The 22266-nt window shown below is 53.3% G+C and overlaps 1 protein-coding gene across 1 annotated transcript; it reads right to left on the reverse strand.

Annotated features, from left to right (window-relative positions):
- Positions 1-3741: 3741 nt before the first annotated feature.
- Positions 3742-21877, reverse strand: TMEM130 (transmembrane protein 130). Its single transcript, XM_044233243.1, has 8 exons — positions 21793-21877; positions 15016-15321; positions 13381-13540; positions 9766-9932; positions 8905-8989; positions 7339-7541; positions 5459-5571; positions 3742-5124 (listed from the first exon to the last, which is right to left on the reverse strand). Exons 1-8 carry the CDS (start codon positions 21875-21877, stop codon positions 4936-4938), a joined length of 1308 nt encoding a protein of 435 aa, XP_044089178.1. The 3' UTR covers positions 3742-4935.
- Between the last annotated feature and the right edge of the window lie 389 nt (positions 21878-22266).

Genomic DNA, 22266 nt, shown 5'->3' on the forward strand with positions numbered 1-22266 from the left:
ATACAAAGTACGGGAGGCAGGGGGTGTTGTAATTGTCTCACTGAGCAGGTGGCACTTGAGAGTAAAGAAGCAGAGGGGGAAGCAGAGTGTGTCTGTGTGGGTGGCAGGGATTGTGTGTAGGGAAGAGTGTGGCAGGGGGAACAGCAGAAGCAAAGCCTGAGGAAGGCAGATTTGGAGGGATGAGCCGCAGGGAATGAGGGCAGTGAGGTTAAAGGGGCCAGGTCATGCCAGCCTTGGGGCCACTGGAAGGGCTCTGAGCTGGGAGACATCGAGGGGTTTGTATGGAAGAGGTCATGGTCCTGGTGCACACATGTGGGGCAGGATGAGAAGGAGACAGTGGAGTGGCAAAGGCTCCAGTGTGGGGAGAAGTGGTCAGATGCTAGATCTGCTGGCTGGTTGGGTGGGTGCAGAGTGTGAACCCAACTGCCACAGGGACACGGAAGTACATTCATTTCCTGTGGCTGCAGAAGCAAACACCACAAACCGGTGGCTTTGAATAACAGAAATCTGTTTTCTCCTAGTTCTGGAGACTAGAAGTCTGAAATCAAGGTGTGGTGGGTTGAACTATGTCCATCCAAATTTCCTGTGTTGACCCGCAGCACCTCATTAGGTGACCCTCTTTGGAAATGGAGCCTTTTAAAATATTTATTTATTTATTTATTTGAGGGAGTGAAAGCACTGGCAGGGGGAGTGGCAGGCAGAGGGAGAAGTAGGCTCCCTGCTGAGCAAGGAGCCCAATAGAGGACTCCACCCCAGGACCCTGGGATCATGACCTGAGCCGAAGGCAGATGCTGAACCAACTGAGCCAGCCAGGCATCTGGAAATGGGACCTTTAAGGAGGTCATTGGGTGGGTCCTGATCAAATCTGTGTCCTTCAAAGAAGAGATTAGGACACAGACATGCTCAGAGGAAAGAGAGACGGGGGACCCCCATCAGGCCAAGGAGAGGACCCCTGGGAGACGCCATACCTTGATCTCTGAATTCCAGCCTCCAGGACTATGAGAAAATAAATGTCTGTTGAAGCCCCCCAGCCGTGGGGCTTTGTTATGGTGGCCCATGCAGGCTAACCTGGGCGAATCCGTTCTGTGCCTCCCAGCTTCTGGTGGCACCAGTGGCCCTTGGTGCTCTCATCACCCTGTCCCTGCCCAACCCCCCGCATGACCATCTTCCCTGTGTATCTGTCTGCCTCTCTTCTCTTTTTATAAGGACGATGGTCATTGGGTTTAGGATACCCCTCATTCCAGTAAGATCTCATCTTAATTTGACTACATCTGCAAAGACCCTATTTCCATATCAGTTCATGGGTGTGGGTGGACGTGAATTTGGGGGCAGTCACTATTCAACTCAGTACCAGTGTGTTCATCTACATTTCCTTGGAAACCTGCTTTATTTATTTATTTTTTTAAAAGATTTTATTTATTTATTTGACAGAGAGATCACAAGTAGGCAGAGAGGCAGACAGAGAGAGGGGGAAGCAGCCTCCCCGCTGAGCAGAGAGCCCGATGTGGGGGCTCGATCCCAGGACCCCGGGATCGTTACCTGAGCTGAAGGCAGAGGCTCAACCCACTGAGTCACCCAGGCGCCCCTGGAAACCCATTCTAATCCCATCAGGCTCAACTGCTCAGAATCCTTCCAAAAAACACCCCACTCTGTCCAAGGTGACTGGACCAGGCTTCTCAAAGGGAAAAGAGCTCTTCCCAAGTCCAGGCAAGAATACATTCAACTGATTCTACCCTTGACTCCCTGTGGTCATAGGAACCCACAGCCTCTCATCGGTGTGATTTGGGTCCCTTCTAGAAGGTCAGGCTGTGAGAATAGCTGCCCCAGATCCTCTTGCCAGCAGGGGCTACGGGGGTGGGGGATATGTGTATGGGGAGGGCTAGTACAGAATTGTGACACCGCTTATGAAGACACCAGGGGCTGGTGGGTGAGTATACAGTTAGCTCCCCACAAGTTTCCCGTCACCTGTGTCCCCACCACCCTCAGCTGAGACAGCATAGCAATGTGGAAGCACCTTGAAGACCTGCCTTGCTCAGGGTCAGTGCTTAGAGCTCTGTGGCTCAACCCAGCCGCTGTCCTCGACAGCCTGCGTACCCCCAAATTTTGCGGGTCAGATGTTTTCCTGCTAGATTGAACTACAGTTGTGTGAGTCTTCCATTGGCAAAGGGAAGCTGTCTCTTATCGTGGTTGTTGTCATTTTCTGCATTTCCCTTCCAGTAATTCTTTTTTTTTTTTTAAATTTTATTTATTTATTTATTTGATGGACAGAGATCACAAGTAGGCAGAGAGGCAGGCAGAGAGAGAGAGGAGGAAGCAGGCTCCCTGCTGAGCAGAGAGCCCGATGTGGGGCTCGATCCGAGGACCTGAGATCATGACCTGAGCGGAACGCAGAGGCTTTAACCCACTGAGCCACCCAGGTGCCCCCCTTCCAGTAATTCTTCCCAGCTCTTTTACGGTGGTCAACAATTTGGTTTCTTAATTGTTTTAACTTCTGTAAGAGAAACACCTGAGTACCGTGGTTTTTAGAGCTAGATGTAACGTGAACAACTACTTCTAAATTCCCCGGCGGGGGCGGGGAGGGGGTTAGATGCTCGAATCCCAGGTTCTCTCAAAGGCACGTGCAGAGATGGGGAGCCGTGTCCTATGCCAGCTGGGAGTGGCTCGAAGCCACATGTCGCCCTCTTCTATTAGGGACACAGTAAAATGATTCAAGGCAAGGACAGTCCCCTCCCCGCACCCCATCCACCTTTTCCAAGGTCTTGTTTGATCCTCCAAACAGTTATCAGGAGGCATAAGGGTCCCCTGTAGCACGCAGGTGCCTGCCCCTCTCACCCCTGGCTGGGGGGAGGTCAGTGGAACGGTGTGTGTGGCAACATTTGCCCCTCATGCTGGTGCTGAAGTCTGAGAAACTTCCCCAACTGACTTGGCTCATGGAAAAGTGGGGCTTCTCAGAGGGGTATGGCTAGGGTGGGGGTGGGGCTCACACCCACCCATGTTCCAGCTTGAGGACTGGGCACACTGGCTCGCTGGGTTGGGTGGTGAGGATGGCAGGAGAGCACAGGCAATTTAGAAAAAAACTTCAGATCTCTTATGGCAGAAAGGGAGCTTAGGATGGAAGGCGACTCAAGAGGGGGGCAACTGTAAATGCAGACCTGGCCCATCCGATGCATCTGGGATCTTGTTAGAAACCCAGATTCCCAGGCCCCACTCCCGACATCCTGAATGAAAGTATGGGGCGTGGCCAGACCTCTGGTGCCACCCAGGCACATCCAAGTTCAAGTGCGACCAGAGGCGCCCGCCCTTGATGGTGCACCAGCATTCCTGCTGGTCTGTGGGGAGGGGACCGGGGTGGCTGCCCCCCTCAGCAGGTGTGGATTTGGGTGTGGGCAGGGCCGCAGGATCTGCATTTCCAAGTTCACTAAGTGTAGCGGTCCTCTGGGCTCTGATCCTTCGCCAAAGCTGCAGGCTTGGCTGCAGGTTGAGTCAGGGGGTGGGGAGACATGGACCCACCTCCAAGAGACAACCCTCCCCCCCCTCCCCACCCCCGGCTCCGAGTCTGCTCAGTCGGTCATGCAGCCTGAGCAGAGGTTTAAGGAGGGCTGGTCCCAACGACCCACCCAACGCCCCAGACAGCCGCTCCATCCACGCTTGCCTAAGAATACAGCAGGGGCGCCCGTTGTGCAAGGCCCAAAGCTCGAAGCCCCATGCCCAGAAAAGAAAGAGACTCCGGGCCCCCTGGCATCTGCTCGGCTATTCTGAGAGCACACAAGCTTTATTCAGCACTAATGGCAGTGTTTCATGAGAATGAGCGGCACGACAGCGGGAATGCTCTTGTCTGCACAAAGTCCGAGAGCAAAGATTACGGCAACAGAGCTTCGCCCCCACGGCCCTGCCCCCTTCCGTCCCAACAGGCCCCTAACTTGGCTCCCCAGGCTCCTGCGTAGCTGTGCCAGGCGGGGGTGGGGGGCTCACTGTGGTCTCTCTCGCAGGCACCTGGATCCGCTGTCTCCCCCAGCTCTAGGCTCCCCCAAGGGATCCCTCCAGACCTGCCTCCTCCTCCTCCCCCAGGCCATGCAGAGGGCCAAGGACCCCATCCCCCACAGTGAACCCATGACCCCGCTGGCTGGCTTCTCTTTTCCCTCCATGGAAGTTAACAGACTCAGGAACAGAAGGTGCTGTTTATAAAGCCCTCCGCACTCACAAAGCGTTAGCCCCCACCCCACCCCCAGCAAACAGGCAGGAAACGGAGTGTCCTAAGAGTGGGCCCCAGGAGCCACCGGGACCAGTGCACAAAGGGAAGGGCCGGGCCCAGTAGCGGCGCGTGGCCAAGTGCAGAAAGTCCGATGTCATTTTGGTCCTAATTCAGGACATAGCAACCAACCTCACTGATACAGAGGACCCCGTTGGAGATGCCTCTGTGACATGTGTGACGTGTGTATCTGTGTGTGTGTGAGTGTGCGCACGCATGCGCTTGTTTCTGTCTGTATAACCTTTTTGTGTTGTAGCCTCAACCCTTGGTGACCTTCCTTCCAGTTCTCTGACCTGGGCAGGGCCACCCTGGGGAGGAAGCTCAGACCCCAGACGGACAGCAGAAGGGCCAACGCGGGGGGAGGAATGGGTGAGGGACAGCCAAGCACCCTTGGGAGAGGGGAGGGACCCCCCTGCACGTCGGGGCCCCACCTGGGGCTCTTCAAAGGCAAGGGGTTGGGAAGGGCGGAAGGAGAGGGGCTCACAGCAGAGGCCGGACTGTACAGATGGATGGATGGCAGGGGGTGGGGCTGCGGGAGTCTCATGGTGGCAGCTGGAGACACAGATGGATGGCCAGCAGGGAGGACAGCCCCACACCCGGAGCCCCGCCTGCTCAGCGGCGCGCACCGCCCTGTCTGCAGAGCCCCGCTGGCGGTAGTTAAAGCCGCGATGGGACCCGGGGGGCGCTCACACGGTGTACGTTTTGACGGATTTGTAGAGGGGCGGCAGCAGCCCGTGGTTCTCGCGGACAACTTCCAGGTACTCCGAGGGAGTCTCCAGCAAGAAGGGCCCGCAGCACATCTGGCAGCAGCAGCGGACCCCAGCGGGAGGCTCCGGGTTCTTGTCAGACATGGGGGAAAAGTCAAAATCAGCCACCTATGGTGAACAAAACCCCACGGGTCAATCACCCGCCTGCCAGTTCTCTGACCTGGGCCTTGCGAGCTCAGCTGCCTGGAGGCTCGCGGTGCTGCCCTGTGCCCTTGGCTTTTCTGCTCCCGGCGCCTCCCTCCGCCAGTTGCCCTCCCCGGGGCCCAGCTGCTGGCAAGGGCTGAGCACAGCGGTCAGTCAGATGGGAAGGGCCCAACTCAGCGTGGTCTATGAATGTCTCGGGCACACCGTGCCCAGCCCTGGGACCTGGCTGTGACGTCCTCGCCCCCTTCTCTGGTCAGGGCCCAGTGGTCCAGCCCCGCCTCCCCTCGTGAGCACCCACCTCTACCATGTCCTTCTGGTGAGCGGCATTCCGTAGGGTCATGTACATGATGAAGGCAAGCATCATGGTGATCAGCGTGGCGCACGGGAAGGCAAAGACAGCCGGCTGGATGCCTGGGAGTGAGACACAGTGAAGTCATGGGTCTGGGGAGCTGGCGGGGGAGGCCAGCTCTCAGACCACCGTGGGGGACAGACCAGTCAAACCCCACCAGAGCTATTTTTAACTTAGGCACGTGGATCCCAACTAGGCCAATCCCCAATGGGCCAATCTAGGGAGTCTACAAAAACCAAGGAGGGGTGCGTTAGGGTTTTAAAATATGTCCACGTGTTACTGGATGGTCACTTTCAAGAGGGGCAGCTAAGTCTCCCACCCCCTGAGAGTGGGCCAGACTTAATGGCTTGCCCTCATGAATAGCACAGGATGGGAGCCATGACCAGGCCATCCAAGAGTCACAGTCACCTCCCCACCCTCACTCGGGCGACTCGCCTTGGAGACGGGAAGGCGTGTTGTGAGGACACACCGGAGCCTTGTGACCTGCTGTGGCTGTCTGCCCTCTGCCAGCTCTAGGCTCCACCCCTTGACCCCCTGAGTCAGGAAGGTGCATGGGGAAACAGGGAGAACCCAGGGTCTGCAGTAAGACAGTCCTGGGTTCGAATCCAGGCTCTGACCAGACTCCCCGATGCTAATGCTGACCCGCAAGGCTGCCTCAGGGATGCCACGAGGGAAGGGGTGTGAATGTGCCAGGGGCATGGCAGGTGATCAGCAAATGTGGTCCTCCTCCCCCTTCCTCCCTCCTCTACCCTGCCCCTGGTGTAGATGCCGTGGTGTGCCAGGAGGCTCTGCTTCCCAGGAAAAGGCAACGCAGATGACCTGGGAAGCTGTGTCCTCTGCAGGATTCCGGGGGCTCCGGGGCACTCAGCGCCCAGGAGGGGCTGGGGGAGGCAAGGCCCCAGACCCTCAGGGAGGTCCCCAAGGCCAGCCAGGGCTCAGAATGGAGCACGGTGTCTGCCCAATGGCTCAGACAGGGACTGGGGAGACCAGAGGGACAGTGGTGCACTTGTGGGTCCAATCCGGGGGACGACGGCAGCTGGCGAGGTTGCCGTGTGTACCCTAAGGGCTGTGACCTGGCTGGGCCCCTGAAACACCATCCCTTAGGGTTCTGGGATCCCACTTTCTCCTCTATGGAAGGAAGTGCTTTTCTGGGGTCACGGAAGAGCTCCCACCCCTGGAAAAGAAGGGTAGAACTTCAGCCAACATCAGCTAATCCGGTGACTAGCCAGGGGCCGGGCCTGACGGAGACACGGGGAAGGACATTCCGGGGGAGGTGGCCAGGGGTCCTGACAGATGACAGGGACCCCACTTCACTGCTGAGCGGCACCCACTCCCTGGGGGCTGGCTTTAGTGGGGACAGCAGTGCCAGGATCAGGGTGACGGCGGAGGAGGGAGGCTTGTGATCATGGGGGGAGTGCTTCTGATGGGGACACCGGGGACCGTGATAGTGGCAGCAAGCGAGAGTTAAAGCTGTTGGCTGCTGGGCAGCATGGGATCGAGGACCTGGGTGCAGATGGCAGTGGTGGGGCTGGTGGGAGGAGTGGGGCTGGTGGTGTCTTCCGGGTCTGGAAGGTGCCAGAAAGGCCATCGGGAGTTGTGTGTGGTAATGGCAGCAGAGCTGTGTGGTCAAGCTGGGTGTTGGAATGGGCCATGGGGCTGGTGTTGGTAGAACCGAGGGGTATTGGGCTGGCCGGTGACGGCACGGGTGGGCTGGGGGAGGTCTGGGCATAGAGTCAATGGTGTTTGGTTGGGCCAGTAGGTTTGGTGAGGATTCTCGCGTTGGGGGGCTGGCTCGCATGTCGGCGGTGGTGGCCGGGAAGGTCACTTACTGGAGGGCCACACCTGGATCCTGTGGTACTGGTGTGTCTTGCTGATGACGTTCTCAGCCCGGATGCTGAAGCAGTAGTCTCCGGGGTCCCTGAAGGTGTGGGTCAAGTTGTAGGCCGTGCTGGCCACCGACACAGGGTGGCATTCCCCTTCCTCCAGCGGCAGGCACTCAGGCTTGAGACGCCAGCACACGGTCAGAGGGGGGCTGCGGGGAAATGGGGGTGGGTTCTCAGCAATGGCTCAGCAAGCAATGTGAGCACAGACCAAGGCTGAGAAAGGCCAGACAGCCATGTACTTCAGTGTCCTTTTCAGGACAAAACACTTAGCTGTCCTGGCCTCTGCTTCACCCCTTCCAGACCCAGAGAACACAATGGTAAATAAAAGATGCACGCCCCCCGCCCCCAGACTCCAAGGGAGTGCCAGGCTAGTAAGGCAAACAGGGATAGGCACAGAGTGCTGGCAGAGGCAGGATGATTGCTCCAGGGACCCACAGGGTGGCTGTGGAGGCACAGGGGACAGGTGGGCACATTCTTGATGGGGAAGTCAGGGAAGGCTTCCTGGAAGAGGTGGCATTTGAATAGGATCTGAAAGGGTCATCCACCTGCCACAGCCCAGGCTCAGGAGCTGGAAAGCATAGGTCCATCTCAGGAATGTGGAGCAGGCCCAAGTAAAACACACCCCTGCCACCTCAGCCATTGGATCTGCCAAGCCCAAAGGGCTTCCTACCCCACTCTTCAAGTCCCAAGCACCTGCCCGCAAAGCTCCCCACAAGCTTTAGAAACCTCTCCCAGCCCCACGGCTCGTCTTTCTCTTTTCTTGGCTGCGTTGTTTGCTCCCCATCAAGCCTTGCTTCTCTCTCATGGCCCTGAGTTGAGAGATGGGGCTGGTCCCCCCAGCCAGAGTTCCTGGAGGGCTGAGCCCTGACCACTGACCTCTGAGGCTCCACCCACCCTCGTTCAAAGAACGCACCTGGCTTCTACATCCTCAGCTTAATGCTGTTCTTTTTTTTTTTTTTTTTTTTTCAAGATTTTTATTTATTTGTCAGAGAGAGAGAGGGAGAGAGAGCGAGCACAGGCAGACAGAATGGCAGGCAGAGGCAGAGGGAGGAGCAGGCTCCCTGCCAAGCAAGGAGCCCTATGTGGGACTCCATCCCAGGACGCTGGGATCATGACCTGAGCCGAAGGCAGCTGCTTAACCAACTGAGCCACCCAGGCATCCCCTTAATGCTGTTCTTGCCAAGAGCTGGGCTGGTTCCCAGCCAAGGTGACTTTCTGGGGGGCTGGAGGCAGGCCTGAGCCACACACACAGGGCTTTTCACCTGGTTCCTCGCCTGATTTGCCTTGATACCGACACTGCAGACAGCTCCAAAGGGCCTGTGCCCTGACCCCTGGATCTCAAGTATGGAGCCGCGCCCGCAACTCTCCCAGGGCTGTGGGCAAGATGGCAGAAGCTTCCACTGGCCCCCAAACTCGGGGCCCCCCCAGGGGATGGAGCTCTCAGTCTCATCCACGGGAGAGAGTGTGGGCAGGGCAACAAATCACCCTCGGTCGTCTCTGGGGTTCACTCACCTCCCCAGGAAGTTCAAGGTCACTGTCATCTTTTGGAAGGTCTGGATGAGGGTGGGCCCCAAGACCTGGATGCCTCGAAGGGTTTCTGAAAGGCAGAGAGGGCGCCATTAGACCTGGTGGCCCAGGACAGTGGTCTCAGAGCTCCCAGGCTGTGTGACCACCACCCTGTGAGGGTCTCTGCTAAGGTGAGGGTTGCCGGTCTGTCCAGGGCATGCCCGAGTCCCACTCCGCCCCCCCCCCCATAGCAGCAGGTGCTGGAGCTGCTCAGAGTGAGGATGCTGGGGGAAGCTGGCGGGGCTCTGGTAACCAGGACGGAGGGCTGGCTCTGGATCACCCCCACCCCCACCCGTGCAATGCGGGGGGAAAACAGCACCCCGTTCACACCCACTGCAGCACAGCTCAGAAAGCGGCCACAGCTGCCCAAGCACCCCCTCTTGCCAAAGTCAGGGAAAGGTGGGTTTGGGCATCTCCTCTCTTCAGGAGACCAAGGCTGTCGCAGCCCCAACAGGACAGTCCCTAGCAGGACGCCAGTGTGGCCCGAGAACAAAGAGCCACGTGGACCCACTGGCTCACAGCACAGTGTCTGGCCACAGGCTCAGGCTCCGGGAGCAGGCGGGCCTGGGTTCAAATCCACCTCTGCCCCTTGGTGGCCATGTGGCCTCCTCCGTGGCCTCCAGTGCCCCCTCCAAAGTGGGGATAGTGGCCAACTGCTCAGAGGGCTGCCTGGGGGACACGAAGAGAGGACGGGCATCCAAGCTCAGCCCCGTGCCCAGCTGGAGCCACTCTGAACTTCATGGGCTCCAATCCCGGAAAGAGTGTTGCCCAGGGCTCCCCAGGGCGCTGGACGCCCCGGAAACCCACCCTGCAGCTTTAGCGAGGCAGAGAAGTCGCCTGTCTTCTGCATGATGCCCTTCCCGGCATTCTGCGTTGCCTGTTCCCACTCAGCCACCACCTTGAGCTTCACAGTGAAGGTTCCGATGATGGAATAGTTGTAATAGACCATAGCGTCTTTCGTCACCATCTGGGTGCTGTAAGGTGACAGGAGGGAGATGATAGAAACGACTCACATGGCCTCTTAGACTCAGGGGTGTCCGTGGAGTGACAAGCTCTGCTACCAATGACTTGTAAGTAAACCGGACATCATCACAGCAGCACCCCCCAGAGCCAGCCTAGACGCAAGGTCAGCCATGCTTGGGTGAAGTGGCTGCTGGTCATCTTTGTGCTTTTAAGTGACAGGTGGGAGACCTCCCAGCAACAAGGGCCTATCACCTGCCAGGAAGTGCTCTGCCCCGTTCCACCAGAAATCTAAAAGAGCCCCTGCATTAGAGACAAGGACAATCCTGGAAGGGAAAAAGATATACACTTTGGAGTTAGGACATACTTGGCTTTGAATCTCAGTTTTAGATTTCCTGTCTGGAAAACTCTCAGTCTTAACTTTTCTCATCTGTAACACAAAATCGTATCTCCATCATAGGTTACGATGCGACATGTAAAGTGTATAATATCATGCTTTTTCCTGCAATTACCTGAATTACTTCAAAAGGAAATCTAATAATAAAGAAAATCTTTGTTGATTTCTCAATGCTCTTTATATATGAAGTTTAGCCCATTAAATATCTTCTAAATATTTTCTAAACCCAGTTTAACTTTCGCCTTGTGGTTTGATTTACTTCTTTCATACTCGGATTTTAAATCTAGTGAGCCAAATCTAGCATTTTCTTTTCCTTCCTCGTTTCTGCCTCTGTTTCTCTATTCTTAGCTGCCAAATTATCCAACTGCAGGGGATCGTTTACATTTCAATCTAGTCCTGGTTCATTATATTTGATTTTTCAGTCTATCTGGAATTGCTTTTGTTAAGGATAAGATTGTTTTTCTTCTAAATAGTTAACCAACTGCCTGAGTGCCATTTATTGAATAATTTATCTTTACTCACTGGCTAGAAAATACCACTGTTACCATATAGTAGATGTGTGTATAAATTCAGGTTTGTGTCTGCCTTTTCTGGTCTGTTCTGTTGAGCAGCCTTTGGTTGCTGCAAATTATTTGTGACTTTTTTTTTTTAATTTTACTTTTAAGTAATCTCTACACCTAATATGGAGTTCAAACTTACAACCCAGAGATCAAGAGTTGCAAGCTCTACTGATAGAGCCAGCCAGGTGCCCCTATTTGTAGCTTTGAAAATACATTTATATATATATATTTTTTAAGATTTTATTTATTTATTTGAGAGAGAGATACAGTGAGAGAGAGCATGAGCGAGGAGAAGGTCAGAGAGCGAAGCAGACTCCCCATGGAGCTGGGAGCCCGATGTGGGACTTGATCCCGGGACTCCAGGATCACGCCCTGAGCCGAAGGCAGTCGTCCAACCAACTGCGCCACCCAGGCGTCCCTGAAAATACATTTATGTATGCATTTCTAATTCTCCCCATCCTCCCTCATCTGCTTTCTGCTTTTCTTTCTTTTTTTTTTTTTTAAGATTTTATTTATTTTTTTGACAGAGAGACATCACAAGTAGGCAGAGAGGCAGGCAGAGAGAGAGTGGGAAGCAAGCTTCCTGGTGAGCAGAGAACTCCAAGCGGGGCTTGATCCCAGGACCCTGAGACCATGACCTGAGCCAAAAACAGGGGCTTAACCCACTGAGCCACCCAGGCGCCCTGATCATTCTGCTTTTCTGATCTTTTTTCCTTCTGACAATATTGAGGCATTCTTTCTTCATTTTGTTAAGGTTCTAGGCGCAATCTGGAGTTTTATTTACATAAACCCTAACATTTCGGGCTAAGTTTATTCTTAGTTTTCCTGTTTTATAACAATTGTAAAAGTTTTTTTCCTATTGCCGTCATATGGAAAGGCTATGAATCTTTGTTTTCTAACCAGCCATATCATGAAAATCTCTTTTTAGTTCTAAGATTTTTCGGTTGAGTCTCTGGTGTTTCCCAGATCATCTATGTGTGTGATGATTTTTATCTCCTCCCTTCCAGCATTTATATTTCTTTTTCTTGTCTCCTTTCATTGGCTAGTCAAATAATGTCCCATACTAGTAAAAATAGTGAATAAAGTATTTAACGTGAAAAGAAATGCTCCTAGTTAGTATAGAGCCTGTCCCCTGGTTTGTGACAGATGTTCCAGATGTTCTTTAGGTTATGAAACCACATGTATGTTTGTAATGACATATTTTTATACATGTCTATATGTATATATACACTCATGCATACGTATATGGGCGTATATATGTGCATACTTAAACACCAAATTTAAATGAACTATAGAATCTTTGTCACATTCCACAATTATACTAAATGGAGTATTTATTGGACTTTCATCAAGCTTATGGGATAACTAGAGGGAAATGGACATCTTTGCAAAATTAAGTTTCCATCCTGGACATGGTGTACATAACACATCTACTCAAATCATTAAGACCTCTTAGTCAGGGTGCCTGCATGGCTCAGTCAGTTAAGTGTCTGCCTTCAGCTCAGGTCATGAGCTCAAGGTCCTGGGACTGACCACGTGTTACGTCCAGCTCTCTGCTCAGCAGAGTCTGCTTCTCCCTCTTACTCTCACTCTGGGGTCTCCCCCCGACCAAATAAATAAATAAAATCTTAAAAAAATCTTTGATACATATTAATAGCTCCAGTTTTCTTCACACAGGGTCTTATCCATTTCCAGTAAGTGTGATCCTATGTTTATGTACTATTTTTGCTATAATTAGGAGTTCCCACTTTGTTTTCTAACTTATTACTGTACGTAAGAAAGCACGTTGAGCCTGTTAAGTCCCATGGGGGTGCGGAGTGATGCACGAGAAGGACTACTAAGCCTTCCATGAACTTGAAAGATTGGTCTGTGTTTCTCTGCAAACCTGAGAAGTGTCTTAAGGAAGCCAACAGAAATTGGCTGGAGGAAGTTGGCTTCCACCAATGGAAGGTGGAAACATATGGGATATAGTAGGAAGGACCATTAGCCAGGGACTCGAGGGACCAAAAAGGACTGAGGGGTCTCAGCAGAGCACTACTCTCAGAGGAGAGATCAGAGTGTCTGTGGGTTGCCTGGGCTCCGTCCCTGAGACCCACTCCCCAACCTGCCTCTTCCAGCCAGACTTGTACGGAGAGGAGAAGTTAGGAGAAACGAAGCCAGAACACCAGAGTTCTGCCACATGTGTATAACTGCAGGTTCCATCAGCCAAATAGGTCCTTCCAGAGTCAAATGGAGAAAAAGCCTACTTTGATCTTTCTTAAAGGGATGTTTGGGACACCAGTGACCTCCCCTACCAGGTTATAGGCACCTCGAAGGCAGGTCTTGTGACCGGCTCATGCTGGTCCCTACCTACCCCATGCTTGACACAGAGCAGGTGTGGAAGGAATGTTTGGAGTGAGAAGGAGTGAGGAGGTAAGGGTGGGAAAGTACAGAGCACTTTGTGTGGGACTATGGGGCCACCAACCGCAGGCCAAAGCTTTGGGGCATCAGTGGGGAAGCACATACCCGTCTCCGAAGTCCCAGTTGTAGAGAAATGAGGCCGTCTTGAAGAAGTTGCTCGGGTCATGGAGAAGGAAGGAAACTTTAAGGACTGTCTTGGTGAGGTAAGAGCTGGGCCAGGGCAGGGAGGTGTTCTGGGTGACAACGAGGTTCCCCACAAGGAGCTCTGGGAGAGAGATCATAAGCAGATGAGTCCCCCAAGGGGGCGGGAAGGCGGGGCCAAGGGGTGACCTCACAGGCTAGCTGGCAGGACAGCCTGTCCCCACCGGGACCTTCTGGCTGTCAGAGCTGAGTGGAGGCAGGAGGGGACCCTGCACGTCACTGAACACAGAGATGCACAGCCCCCGCATCTTTGCCGTGCTGCTTGGGACCCTGGGACATTGGTTAAGACTCAAAGCACACGCCACACACATTGCCTTGCTCCTACGCCACTTTCACCAGGATCCCGAACTTTCTGGCATAAAAGATGCCCAGGACCAGGAGAAAATGCATAGGCTTTGAAAGAAATTCTCAAGAGAGATTTCAGATTATTAGATGCATCTAGAAAAACATCAGCACTTCTACTGATCACACCCAATGTGCTAGACTGGGTAAGGATCACTGTTCTGTGTCTCCTTTTCTACCAAAAAAAAAAAATTAAGAGCTGATTTTTTTCACCCCAACTGCAGAAAGTAAAGTGTGCTCAATAAAGCTCATTTGGAAAAATGCTGAAATACAGGATGAAAAGAAACTGCCAGTCATTCAAACACAACTTTTGTTGATGTTTTGAAGAACTGCAAAACATTTGTGTGTACATATTTAATAAAGATGCACATTACATATACATATATATGTTAAACACAGTTCAGCAAATTGGTTATAGAAGTTTGTGTTTTGCTTTTTAAAATTTTATAAGCAGGAACATTCCCTCGGGACATTACAAAGTCTTTGTAAATGTCATTGTTATTCATCATACAAATTATATCCACATACTTAACCAGTCCCTTTATGGTTGCAAACGTAGCTTGGCTAATATTTTCTTCTGTTGTTACTAACACCACTTCAATGAACATATTTGTGCATAAAACATTACCCAAATGGAAATGTACTTCCTGAAGACAAATTCTTTGACAGATTGTAAACTCAGAGAGAGGGGGGGACTTCCTGGAAGGAGAGAGGAGTGTTAGGGCGGGAGGCTGGAGGGACGAGAATGAACAGACCAGAGACTGAAATAGTGCATAACCATTGAAACGTATCGATCAGCTGCTCTCCAAAGGGTTGTGTTAATTTATAGCCCCAGCAGCAACATGTGCTTTAAGTGTCCATTCCAACACAGATAATGGAGAAGGGACCATGAGTCCGATTCCTGTTCATACCATCACTAACCAGACTGGATGGTTTTTTTTCTTTTTTTTAATATTTTATTTATTTATTTGACAGAGAGAGATCACAAGTAGACAGAGAGGCAGGCAGAGAAGGGGGCGGGGAGCAGGCTCCCTGCTGAGCAGAGAGCCCAATGCGGGACTCAATCCCAGGACCCTGGGATCATGACCTGAGCCAAAGGCAGCGGCTTAACCCACTGAGCCACCCAGGCGCCCCATGAATGGTTTTTTTCTGCAGCAGGAGTTTGAAGGCCAATTAGCAAACCGAAAAGTTCCTCACCTGTGATGGGGAGGACAAGGAGGCTCCTGGCCACAGGCGGGCATGTCCAGCAGTTGGCAGCGGTGACCCAGACGGAGACAGGGAAGTCCCCGGGCACAGTCCCCACGGCACGGATGGTGGAGCTGAAAGCCTCATCGGTCTTCCCTGTGAGCAGCAGCGGGGTATGGATCCAGTGGAAGTGGTAGAGGCGGGTGTTGGTGGGCAGGACCAGGCTGCCATTGTCGCTGGCCACCAGGCTAGCTGTGATCGTCACCTCTGCCCCCGTGGTGGCCGGGCCATCGGTGGTGAGGTGCAGTTCATACAGCCCTAGAAGTCCAGAGACAAAGACTGTGTTTCAGGACAGGTGTGTCAAGGAACCCACCGTCACCCTCCGGGCTGGCTTCTCTTATTGTTTTTTTTTATTTTATTTTTTAAGATTTTATTTATTTATTTGACAGACAGAGATCACAAGTAGGCAGAGAGTGAGAGGGGGAAGCAGGCTCACCACTGAGCAGGGAGCCTGATGTGGGACTCCATCCCAGGACCCTGGGATCATGACCTGAGCCGAAGGCAGAGGCTTTAACCCACTGAGCCACCCAGGTGCCCCTCTCTTATTGTTTTATAAGTGGAGAAACTGAGGCTCAGCCCGCACAAGTGACTTGCCTAAGGGTCATGTGGCTAGTTCAGTGTTAGCTGGGATTCCAACCCTGGGCCCAGGTGAGTCCAGAGTCCAGAGATTTTCTTTTTATGCCATCCAAGCAGGGCCCTCCAGAGCCCAGGCCTGACCTGGCCAGACTTATTTCTTAGCTATGAAAATGACTGCCAATGTATGTCATGGGAGGGACCCCCTTGGGTGCTGCCAAAAAAAAAAAAAAAAATGCCCTCTATTACCCATTCCTTCGGACTAGTATTTCCATGTCAAACAAAATTTCTTTTTTTTTTTTTAAGATTTTATTTATTTATTTGACAGAGAGAGATCACAAGTAGGTAGAGAGGCAGGCAGAGAGAGAGGAGGAAGCAGGCTCCCTGCTGAGCAGAGAGCCCGATGCGGGACTCGATCCCAGGACCCCGAGATCATGACCTGAGCCGAAGGCAGTGGCTTAACCCACTGAGCCACCCAGGTACCCCTCAAACAAAATTTCTGATCTGAAACGCAGTCTGGAGCCTCTTAGAGGCCAAACGCCTAGACAGTGATAGACCAACCCTGGGACAAAGGTCTACTGTGATTCAAGCCAACCCTTCTTCTTCTTCTTCTTTTTTAAAAGATTTTATTTATTTATTTGACAGATCACAAGTAGGCAGACAGGCAGGCAGAGAGAGAGGAAGGCAAGCAGGCTCCCTGCTGAGCAGAGAGCCCGATGAGGGGCTCGATCCCAGAGATCCCAGGACCCTGAGATCATGACCTGAGCGGAAGGCAGAGATTTAACCCACTGAGCCACCCAGGCTCCCCAACCAAGCCTTCTTCTGAATGTAAAGGAAAACATTCTAGATCTTCACAGCAGCCACTGGCCATGCGAGTCTGCGTAGGTTTCAGTTACAATAAAACAAAATTTAGAACCCACTTTCTTAGCCACAGTAGCTGCATTTTTTTTTTTAAGATTTTATTTATTTGTTTGAGAGAGAGCGAGTGCGCTGGCTGGAGCATGGGCAGGCAGGGGCACGGGGAGAGGGGGAACCTGACTCCTCACAAAGCAGGGAGCCCAACTCTGTCCCAGGACCGGGGATCATGACCTGAACTGAACGCCCCCCACCGCCAGCCCCCCTGTAGCTGCAGTAGTAAAGTACTCAGTAGTAAAGATACAGAATATCTTCATTGTCACTGGACCCCAATGTTCACTGCTCTTAAATAACCTCTGGGATTCCCGCTGGGGCCAATGCTGCACCTGCAGCTGCTCCACTCCTCAGGGAACTTGAACTAAAATGTGGGGGATGCGGCTCTTACTGGGAACCTGGGAATCAGGTCTTGGAGGATCCTAACAGAGAACAGGGCCTTGAGCATATGGGTTGGAGGCCGGGTCACGGCCCTTTAGGAATACCACCCCCCTCCCAACTGACTACCGCATGGAAAGTAAAACTAATTGTAACCCGAAAATAGAAAATTAAAACTTAAACAATTCTATTAAAAATAATCAGTAACAACCCAGTGTTACCATATGTGCACATTTCTTTCTTGAAAAAAAATCGTGCTCATAATTTGGAATTCTGTATTCTATTGTTTTCAATTCCATATCGCGGGTCTTTTCCTAAGTCATTATTCTTCAACTGCTTCACTTTGTGCATAACATTTTATTATCTAAAAACAAAGTAAGATTTATAAAATAAGCTTTCTTTCCATCATGAAGGTAATACATACATCTGTGTGAAGAATATTAGAAGGGGCGCCCGGGTGGCTCAGTGGGTTAAGCCACTGCCTTCAGCTTGCGTCATGATCTCAGGGTCCTGGGATCGAGCCCCACATCAGGCTCTCTGCTCAGCAGGGAGCCTGCTTCTCTCTCTGCCTGCCTTTCTGCCTACTTGTGATCTTTCTCTGTCAAATAAATAAATAAAGTCTTAAAAAAAAAAAAGAATATTAGAAATGTCCCATTATCCTACTTCCACAAAACAGGTGCAACCATACTCCTGTCCTCATGTCTCTTTTTCATGCATAGAAGTTTTCAATGTGACATAATCCCACTCTGCACACAGTTTTGAATTATTTTATTTTCATAGGACAACACATCTAAAGCATGTCCGAGGTCACACTAATGTGAATTTCACTCTGGGTATGATAATCCCTCGAGCAGGAATATCTTTTTTTTTTTCTCTCATTTTTTTAAAAAGATTTTGTTTTTCAGCCATCTCTACATCCAACACGGGCTCGGACTCACTACCCTGAGATCAGGAGTCGTATGCTGTACTGACTGAGCCAGCCAGGCACCCCAAGCAGGTAGATTTTTTTTTTTTAAGATTTTATTTATTTATTTGACAGAGATCACAAGTAGGCAGAGAGGCAGGCAGAGAGAGAGAGAGAGAGAGGGGAGGGGGAAGCAGGCTCCCTGCTGAGCAGAGAGCCTAATGCGGGGTTCGATCCCAGGACCCTGGGATCATGACCTGAGCCAAAGGCAGAGGCTTAACCCACTGAGCCACCCAGGCGCCCCCTAGACCCACTTTCTGGGCTCCAGATCTGCACTGAGCAAAACAGGAGCTGCTAACCACATGTAATTACGCTTAAATTGATCAAAGTTAATTACTTTAATTGAACCAACAGTGGAAATTCAGTTTTTCAGTTGCACTAGCCACAATTTCAAGTGCTTCAGAGCCAGATGGGCTTAGTAACTACCCTTCAGGGCAGATGTAGACTTTTTCCTTCATCACCCCATGTTCTGCTGGACAGTGCTGGTCTAGGGCTCTCCCCTCCCCACACCTACCATTTTCAGCCCTTGCTCTCCATTGGGGCCAGAGCAACAACTGTCCCATGAATCAATCAATCCCGAGTCCTTTGCCACTACTCCTCCCATCTGAGCATGTTTTTTTCCTCTCCATCATGACTAGCCAGCATTCAGCCATAGTTACTGCTTCATCCTTGGCCCTGGCGCTGGGCCTCCAGTCCACCCTTCTCTCACCATCCACCCCCCAACCCCCACCAGCAAGGAGCTCCCTCCACACCTAATGTGTTCATGGCCCTGGCGCTGGGCCTCCAGTCCACCCTTCTCTCACCATCCACCCCCCAACCCCCACCAGCAAGGAGCTCCCTCCACACCTAATGTGTTCATGGACCGGCCTCAGTGTGGAGTCCAAACTCACATTCTGGCACATCCATGCTGGGGCTGGCCACTTTAACTCTTGCAACTCTCCCAACCTGTTCGGTCCTTCCTAACCTCAGGGCCTTTGTACATGCTGTCCCCACTGCCCCTCTTTACCTACATGTTGATGGATATAACCTCTTCCAGGAAAGCTTCCCTGAACCCCTTTCCCTCTCAGTGCTCTCCAAGCAGCCTGGGCACACAGTGGTCCCAACCTTACATGGTTTCTTTGTCTCCCTTGCCACCCTGCAAGCTCCTTGAGGGCAGGGGTCATTGTCATTTCCCCATGCGCCCAGCAAAGTGCTTGACACATAGCACGCGTTTAATACTGCTGTCGCCCAAGGCTCCTGGAGAGAAGAGTGTGGCAGAGGGACCAGCCCACCTAGCACTGCCCCAAGAGACTGTTCAGTCAGGTGGTACTGACTGAGCTCCTTGTCCCCCACCCCACAAGTGGTGGGGGAACCCAGAAGTGTAGGACATGCTTCTTGCCCTCAGGGAGCTTACTAGAGACTTGGTAGACTCAGCAAAGCTGGGCCAGCAAAGCTGCATCCCCTTCACCCTTAGGCAGTGTTGTCTGTCCCTACTGGGGACTCCTGCTCTAGCCTTTCCCTTTGTCACACATTGCCTGTTCTGAATCCCCTGCCCCAGAGCCGTATGTTGGATTGTGAAGTCGTCTGGACTGGCACTGACAAAGGGACCTGTAGTATCTTAATCCCCAAGAGAGAATTCCAGATGCTATGGCAGAAATTTCTGCAAGAAAATACAATGCGTATTTTACACTGAGGGACATTGAATCCCCTGAGGGCCCCATGTGACAGCCTGGACTCACCAAGCAAATCTGTACCCAACCCCCCTCCCCTGGGCTGAGTTCTCCACTCCCTCCCTTTGGCTGTGAGGCAGCACTTGGCCAGGCTTCCCAGAAAGAGGGGCCATTCCCTCCCATCTCCCTGTTGCTCCCTCCCGTCCCCCCAGGCGAGGAGCGTGGGCCAGAGCGAGGCTGGCAGGTGGCAGGGACATTCGGCTGCATGCTAATGGCCATCCAGCATCTGCAGCGGACTGGAGACAGGCGCGTGTCAGCGCTACGCAGATCCGCAGATCCGTTGCCAGGGGGATGGACTGGCTGGGAGGAGGGGGGGGTTGGGGGGTGGGGGGGGGATGGGCTGTGGCTAGAGTTCCCTTGCTGCAGAGGCTGGCCCAGCTCCTAGGAGCCCCCACACCTGTCCAGACACTGGGAGGCTCCAAGGGCACTTTTTTTGAAGCTTTTATTTCTTATTTTTCAAGCATATGTTTCACAGCCCCTGGTTAATGCCACTCCTCTCTTCCTTGGGGCTCTAAGAAGTGCCTGCGGCATCCAAGCTGAAATGGACCATGAAGGCTTTGCCACTTGTGGCTAAAGGAGCCAAGCCCAGATCCTGTTGCCCTACCCATCCAAACCTATCTTTCCAGGTTTGGGAGCCCAGGTGACATGGCCTTGGAGTACAGAGCAGCAGCTAAGGGAGGGGCGTAGGGGGCTCCATGGGGGCACTGAGTGACCCAGAGCTGAAAGGGCCAAAGCAAAAGGTGAAGTGGCAACTGCCACAAAGCCTGACCCACAGGAGCCACACTCACTAACAGGTGCTGTAGGCTGCCCCTTAGAGCACACCTTCCCATGCATGTGGGACCCTGAACGTTCTAGAAAATGGTCACATCGGCTCTTTCACACTGCATGTGTGCATAGCCCCAAACACCTCCCAAGGGACCTTGGAAGTATGAACAACATAATCTGGAATTAATGAATGGCCCAGTCCTTGGACTCTGACTTTGACTTCTAGTGTGGGAAGTGTCCAGCGCAGGCTGACCCAGACCCAAGGAAGAATGGAAAGGGCTTCCAAGTCTCTGTTTTGAACCTGTGTGTGAGAGAGAAGATATGCTCCCCAGCCTCGTTCCCAGCTTATTTCCATCATATCATGAATAGGCCGGGCTGGGAACTACACATGACTTCCAAAGAATGAATGTACTTTTTTTTTTTCCTGGTTTGCAGTTCAGGCCATGGTGATCATTTGTTTCCAGATACATGTAAACCCAATGGACAAGAGACCCCCATCTCTACATGAAAATTCCAGGAGGGAAGCAGGTAATCCTGACCAAGCACAATTCCCACAAAATTCTCCTAATTTATCCCTAAAATGCAGGTTTTTATTTTTACCTTTTCCATTGTCTTACACGATTTGGCATTAGATCGCTTCCTCTTTCTACCATTCTTGGGGGGGCCGGGGAAGGGACATAATGGAAAATGTTGTCAATTTAACTCACGCACATCACCAGAGCTGCCCACATCCCACCTGTCCCCAACTACTCTCCAATCCGGATCCTTTTGTTGTCGCCAAAATGTGGCAGAAGGGTTGGTGCTGGCCTTTCCGCGGTGGGGAAGTAGAGAGCATGGAAGCACGGCCCGGTGGAGCGGGGGTCGGAGGGGGGGAGCACCCAGCAGAACCTGTCAGCTCGGGGTCCATTTTGGAAACCATTCCAAAGACGAAATGGCAGCCTCCCTGAAGCCAACACAGGGTGGAAAACCTCTCCAGATAAGATGACATTTAAAGGCAAAGACGCTGCTCGGCGGACAACCTGTCCACGCTCCCTGGGGGGCTGTGGTGTGATGACCGGTCCCGCACATTCCCGGTCTCCCCGCATCGTCCTCCCAGCCCCACCTCCCAGCGGCTGCGAGGCCCCCCGGGCACCCGCATGGGTGCACTGGCCACCGCGCGCGGTTCCCAGGACAGGGCGGATCTGGAGGTGGCAGCAGGAACCGAGGAGCGCTGGAGACCCCTCGAGTGCGGGGCCGACTTCTGGGGAGAAGGATGGAGGGAGAGAAGAGAGGGCTTCGAGGGGCAGTCTGGCCACGCTCCCCTCGGCTGCGCGCTGCAGAAAATGCCCAGGAGGAGGGAGGTGCGCTCAGGGCGCACGGCTGGACCGCCCCGAGGCCCCGGGCGCGCTGCGGCTGCCGTGGGGCGGCCAGCCGGCCCGCGCAGCGCCTTACCTGCGGCCACCCTAGCCGGGGCCAAGGGCAGGAGGCAGGCGAGCCAAAGGACGCGGCTGAGGATCGGCCGGAAGGCCGGGGCCATGGCTGCGCCGGCAGCGGCAGGAGCGCGGAGGGGACGCGGCTGACTCGGAGGCTGCGGCCGCTCCTCGGGGCGCGCGGCGCGGGCTATGCGGGGAGGTGCGGGAGCGGCGCTCGCTCGTCCTCGCCTCGCGACGCTGAGTCGCTGCGCGCCGCCGCCGCCCACAGCCCGCCGCGCCGACCCCGGCCCGCGTCAGCCGCGCCACGCCGCGCCCCCTCCCCGCGTCCCTCCCTCCCCTCGCCGTACCCCTCCTTTCCCCACGAACCCCCGCCTTCCCGAGTGCGCGCCGCCTCCCGCGCCCCCTCCCCTCCTCTCTTCTCTCCTCCCTTTGCCCCTCTTCTCCCCACCATCCTCCCCTCCCCGGTCTGCGCTCCTCCTGTCTGCGCCGCCTC

The sequence above is a fragment of the Neovison vison genome, chromosome 14 (assembly GCF_020171115.1).
Source record: "Neovison vison isolate M4711 chromosome 14, ASM_NN_V1, whole genome shotgun sequence".
Lineage (NCBI taxonomy): Eukaryota > Metazoa > Chordata > Mammalia > Carnivora > Mustelidae > Neogale > Neogale vison.

What these genes read in the sequence shown, in the direction of transcription:
- TMEM130 (XM_044233243.1), bottom strand. Translation starts at nt 21,877, where the DNA reads ATGGCCCCGGCCTTCCGGCCGATCCTCAGCCGCGTCCTTTGGCTCGCC. An exon ending in CCCGGCTAGGGTGGCCGCAG is followed by an intron (nt 15,322 to 21,792) that starts GTAAGGCGCTGC and finishes CTGGACTTCTAG; the next exon opens with GGCTGTATGAACTGCACCTC. An exon ending in TGCCTCGCTAAAGCTGCAGG is followed by an intron (nt 8,990 to 9,765) that starts GTGGGTTTCCGG and finishes TCTGCCTTTCAG; the next exon opens with AAACCCTTCGAGGCATCCAG.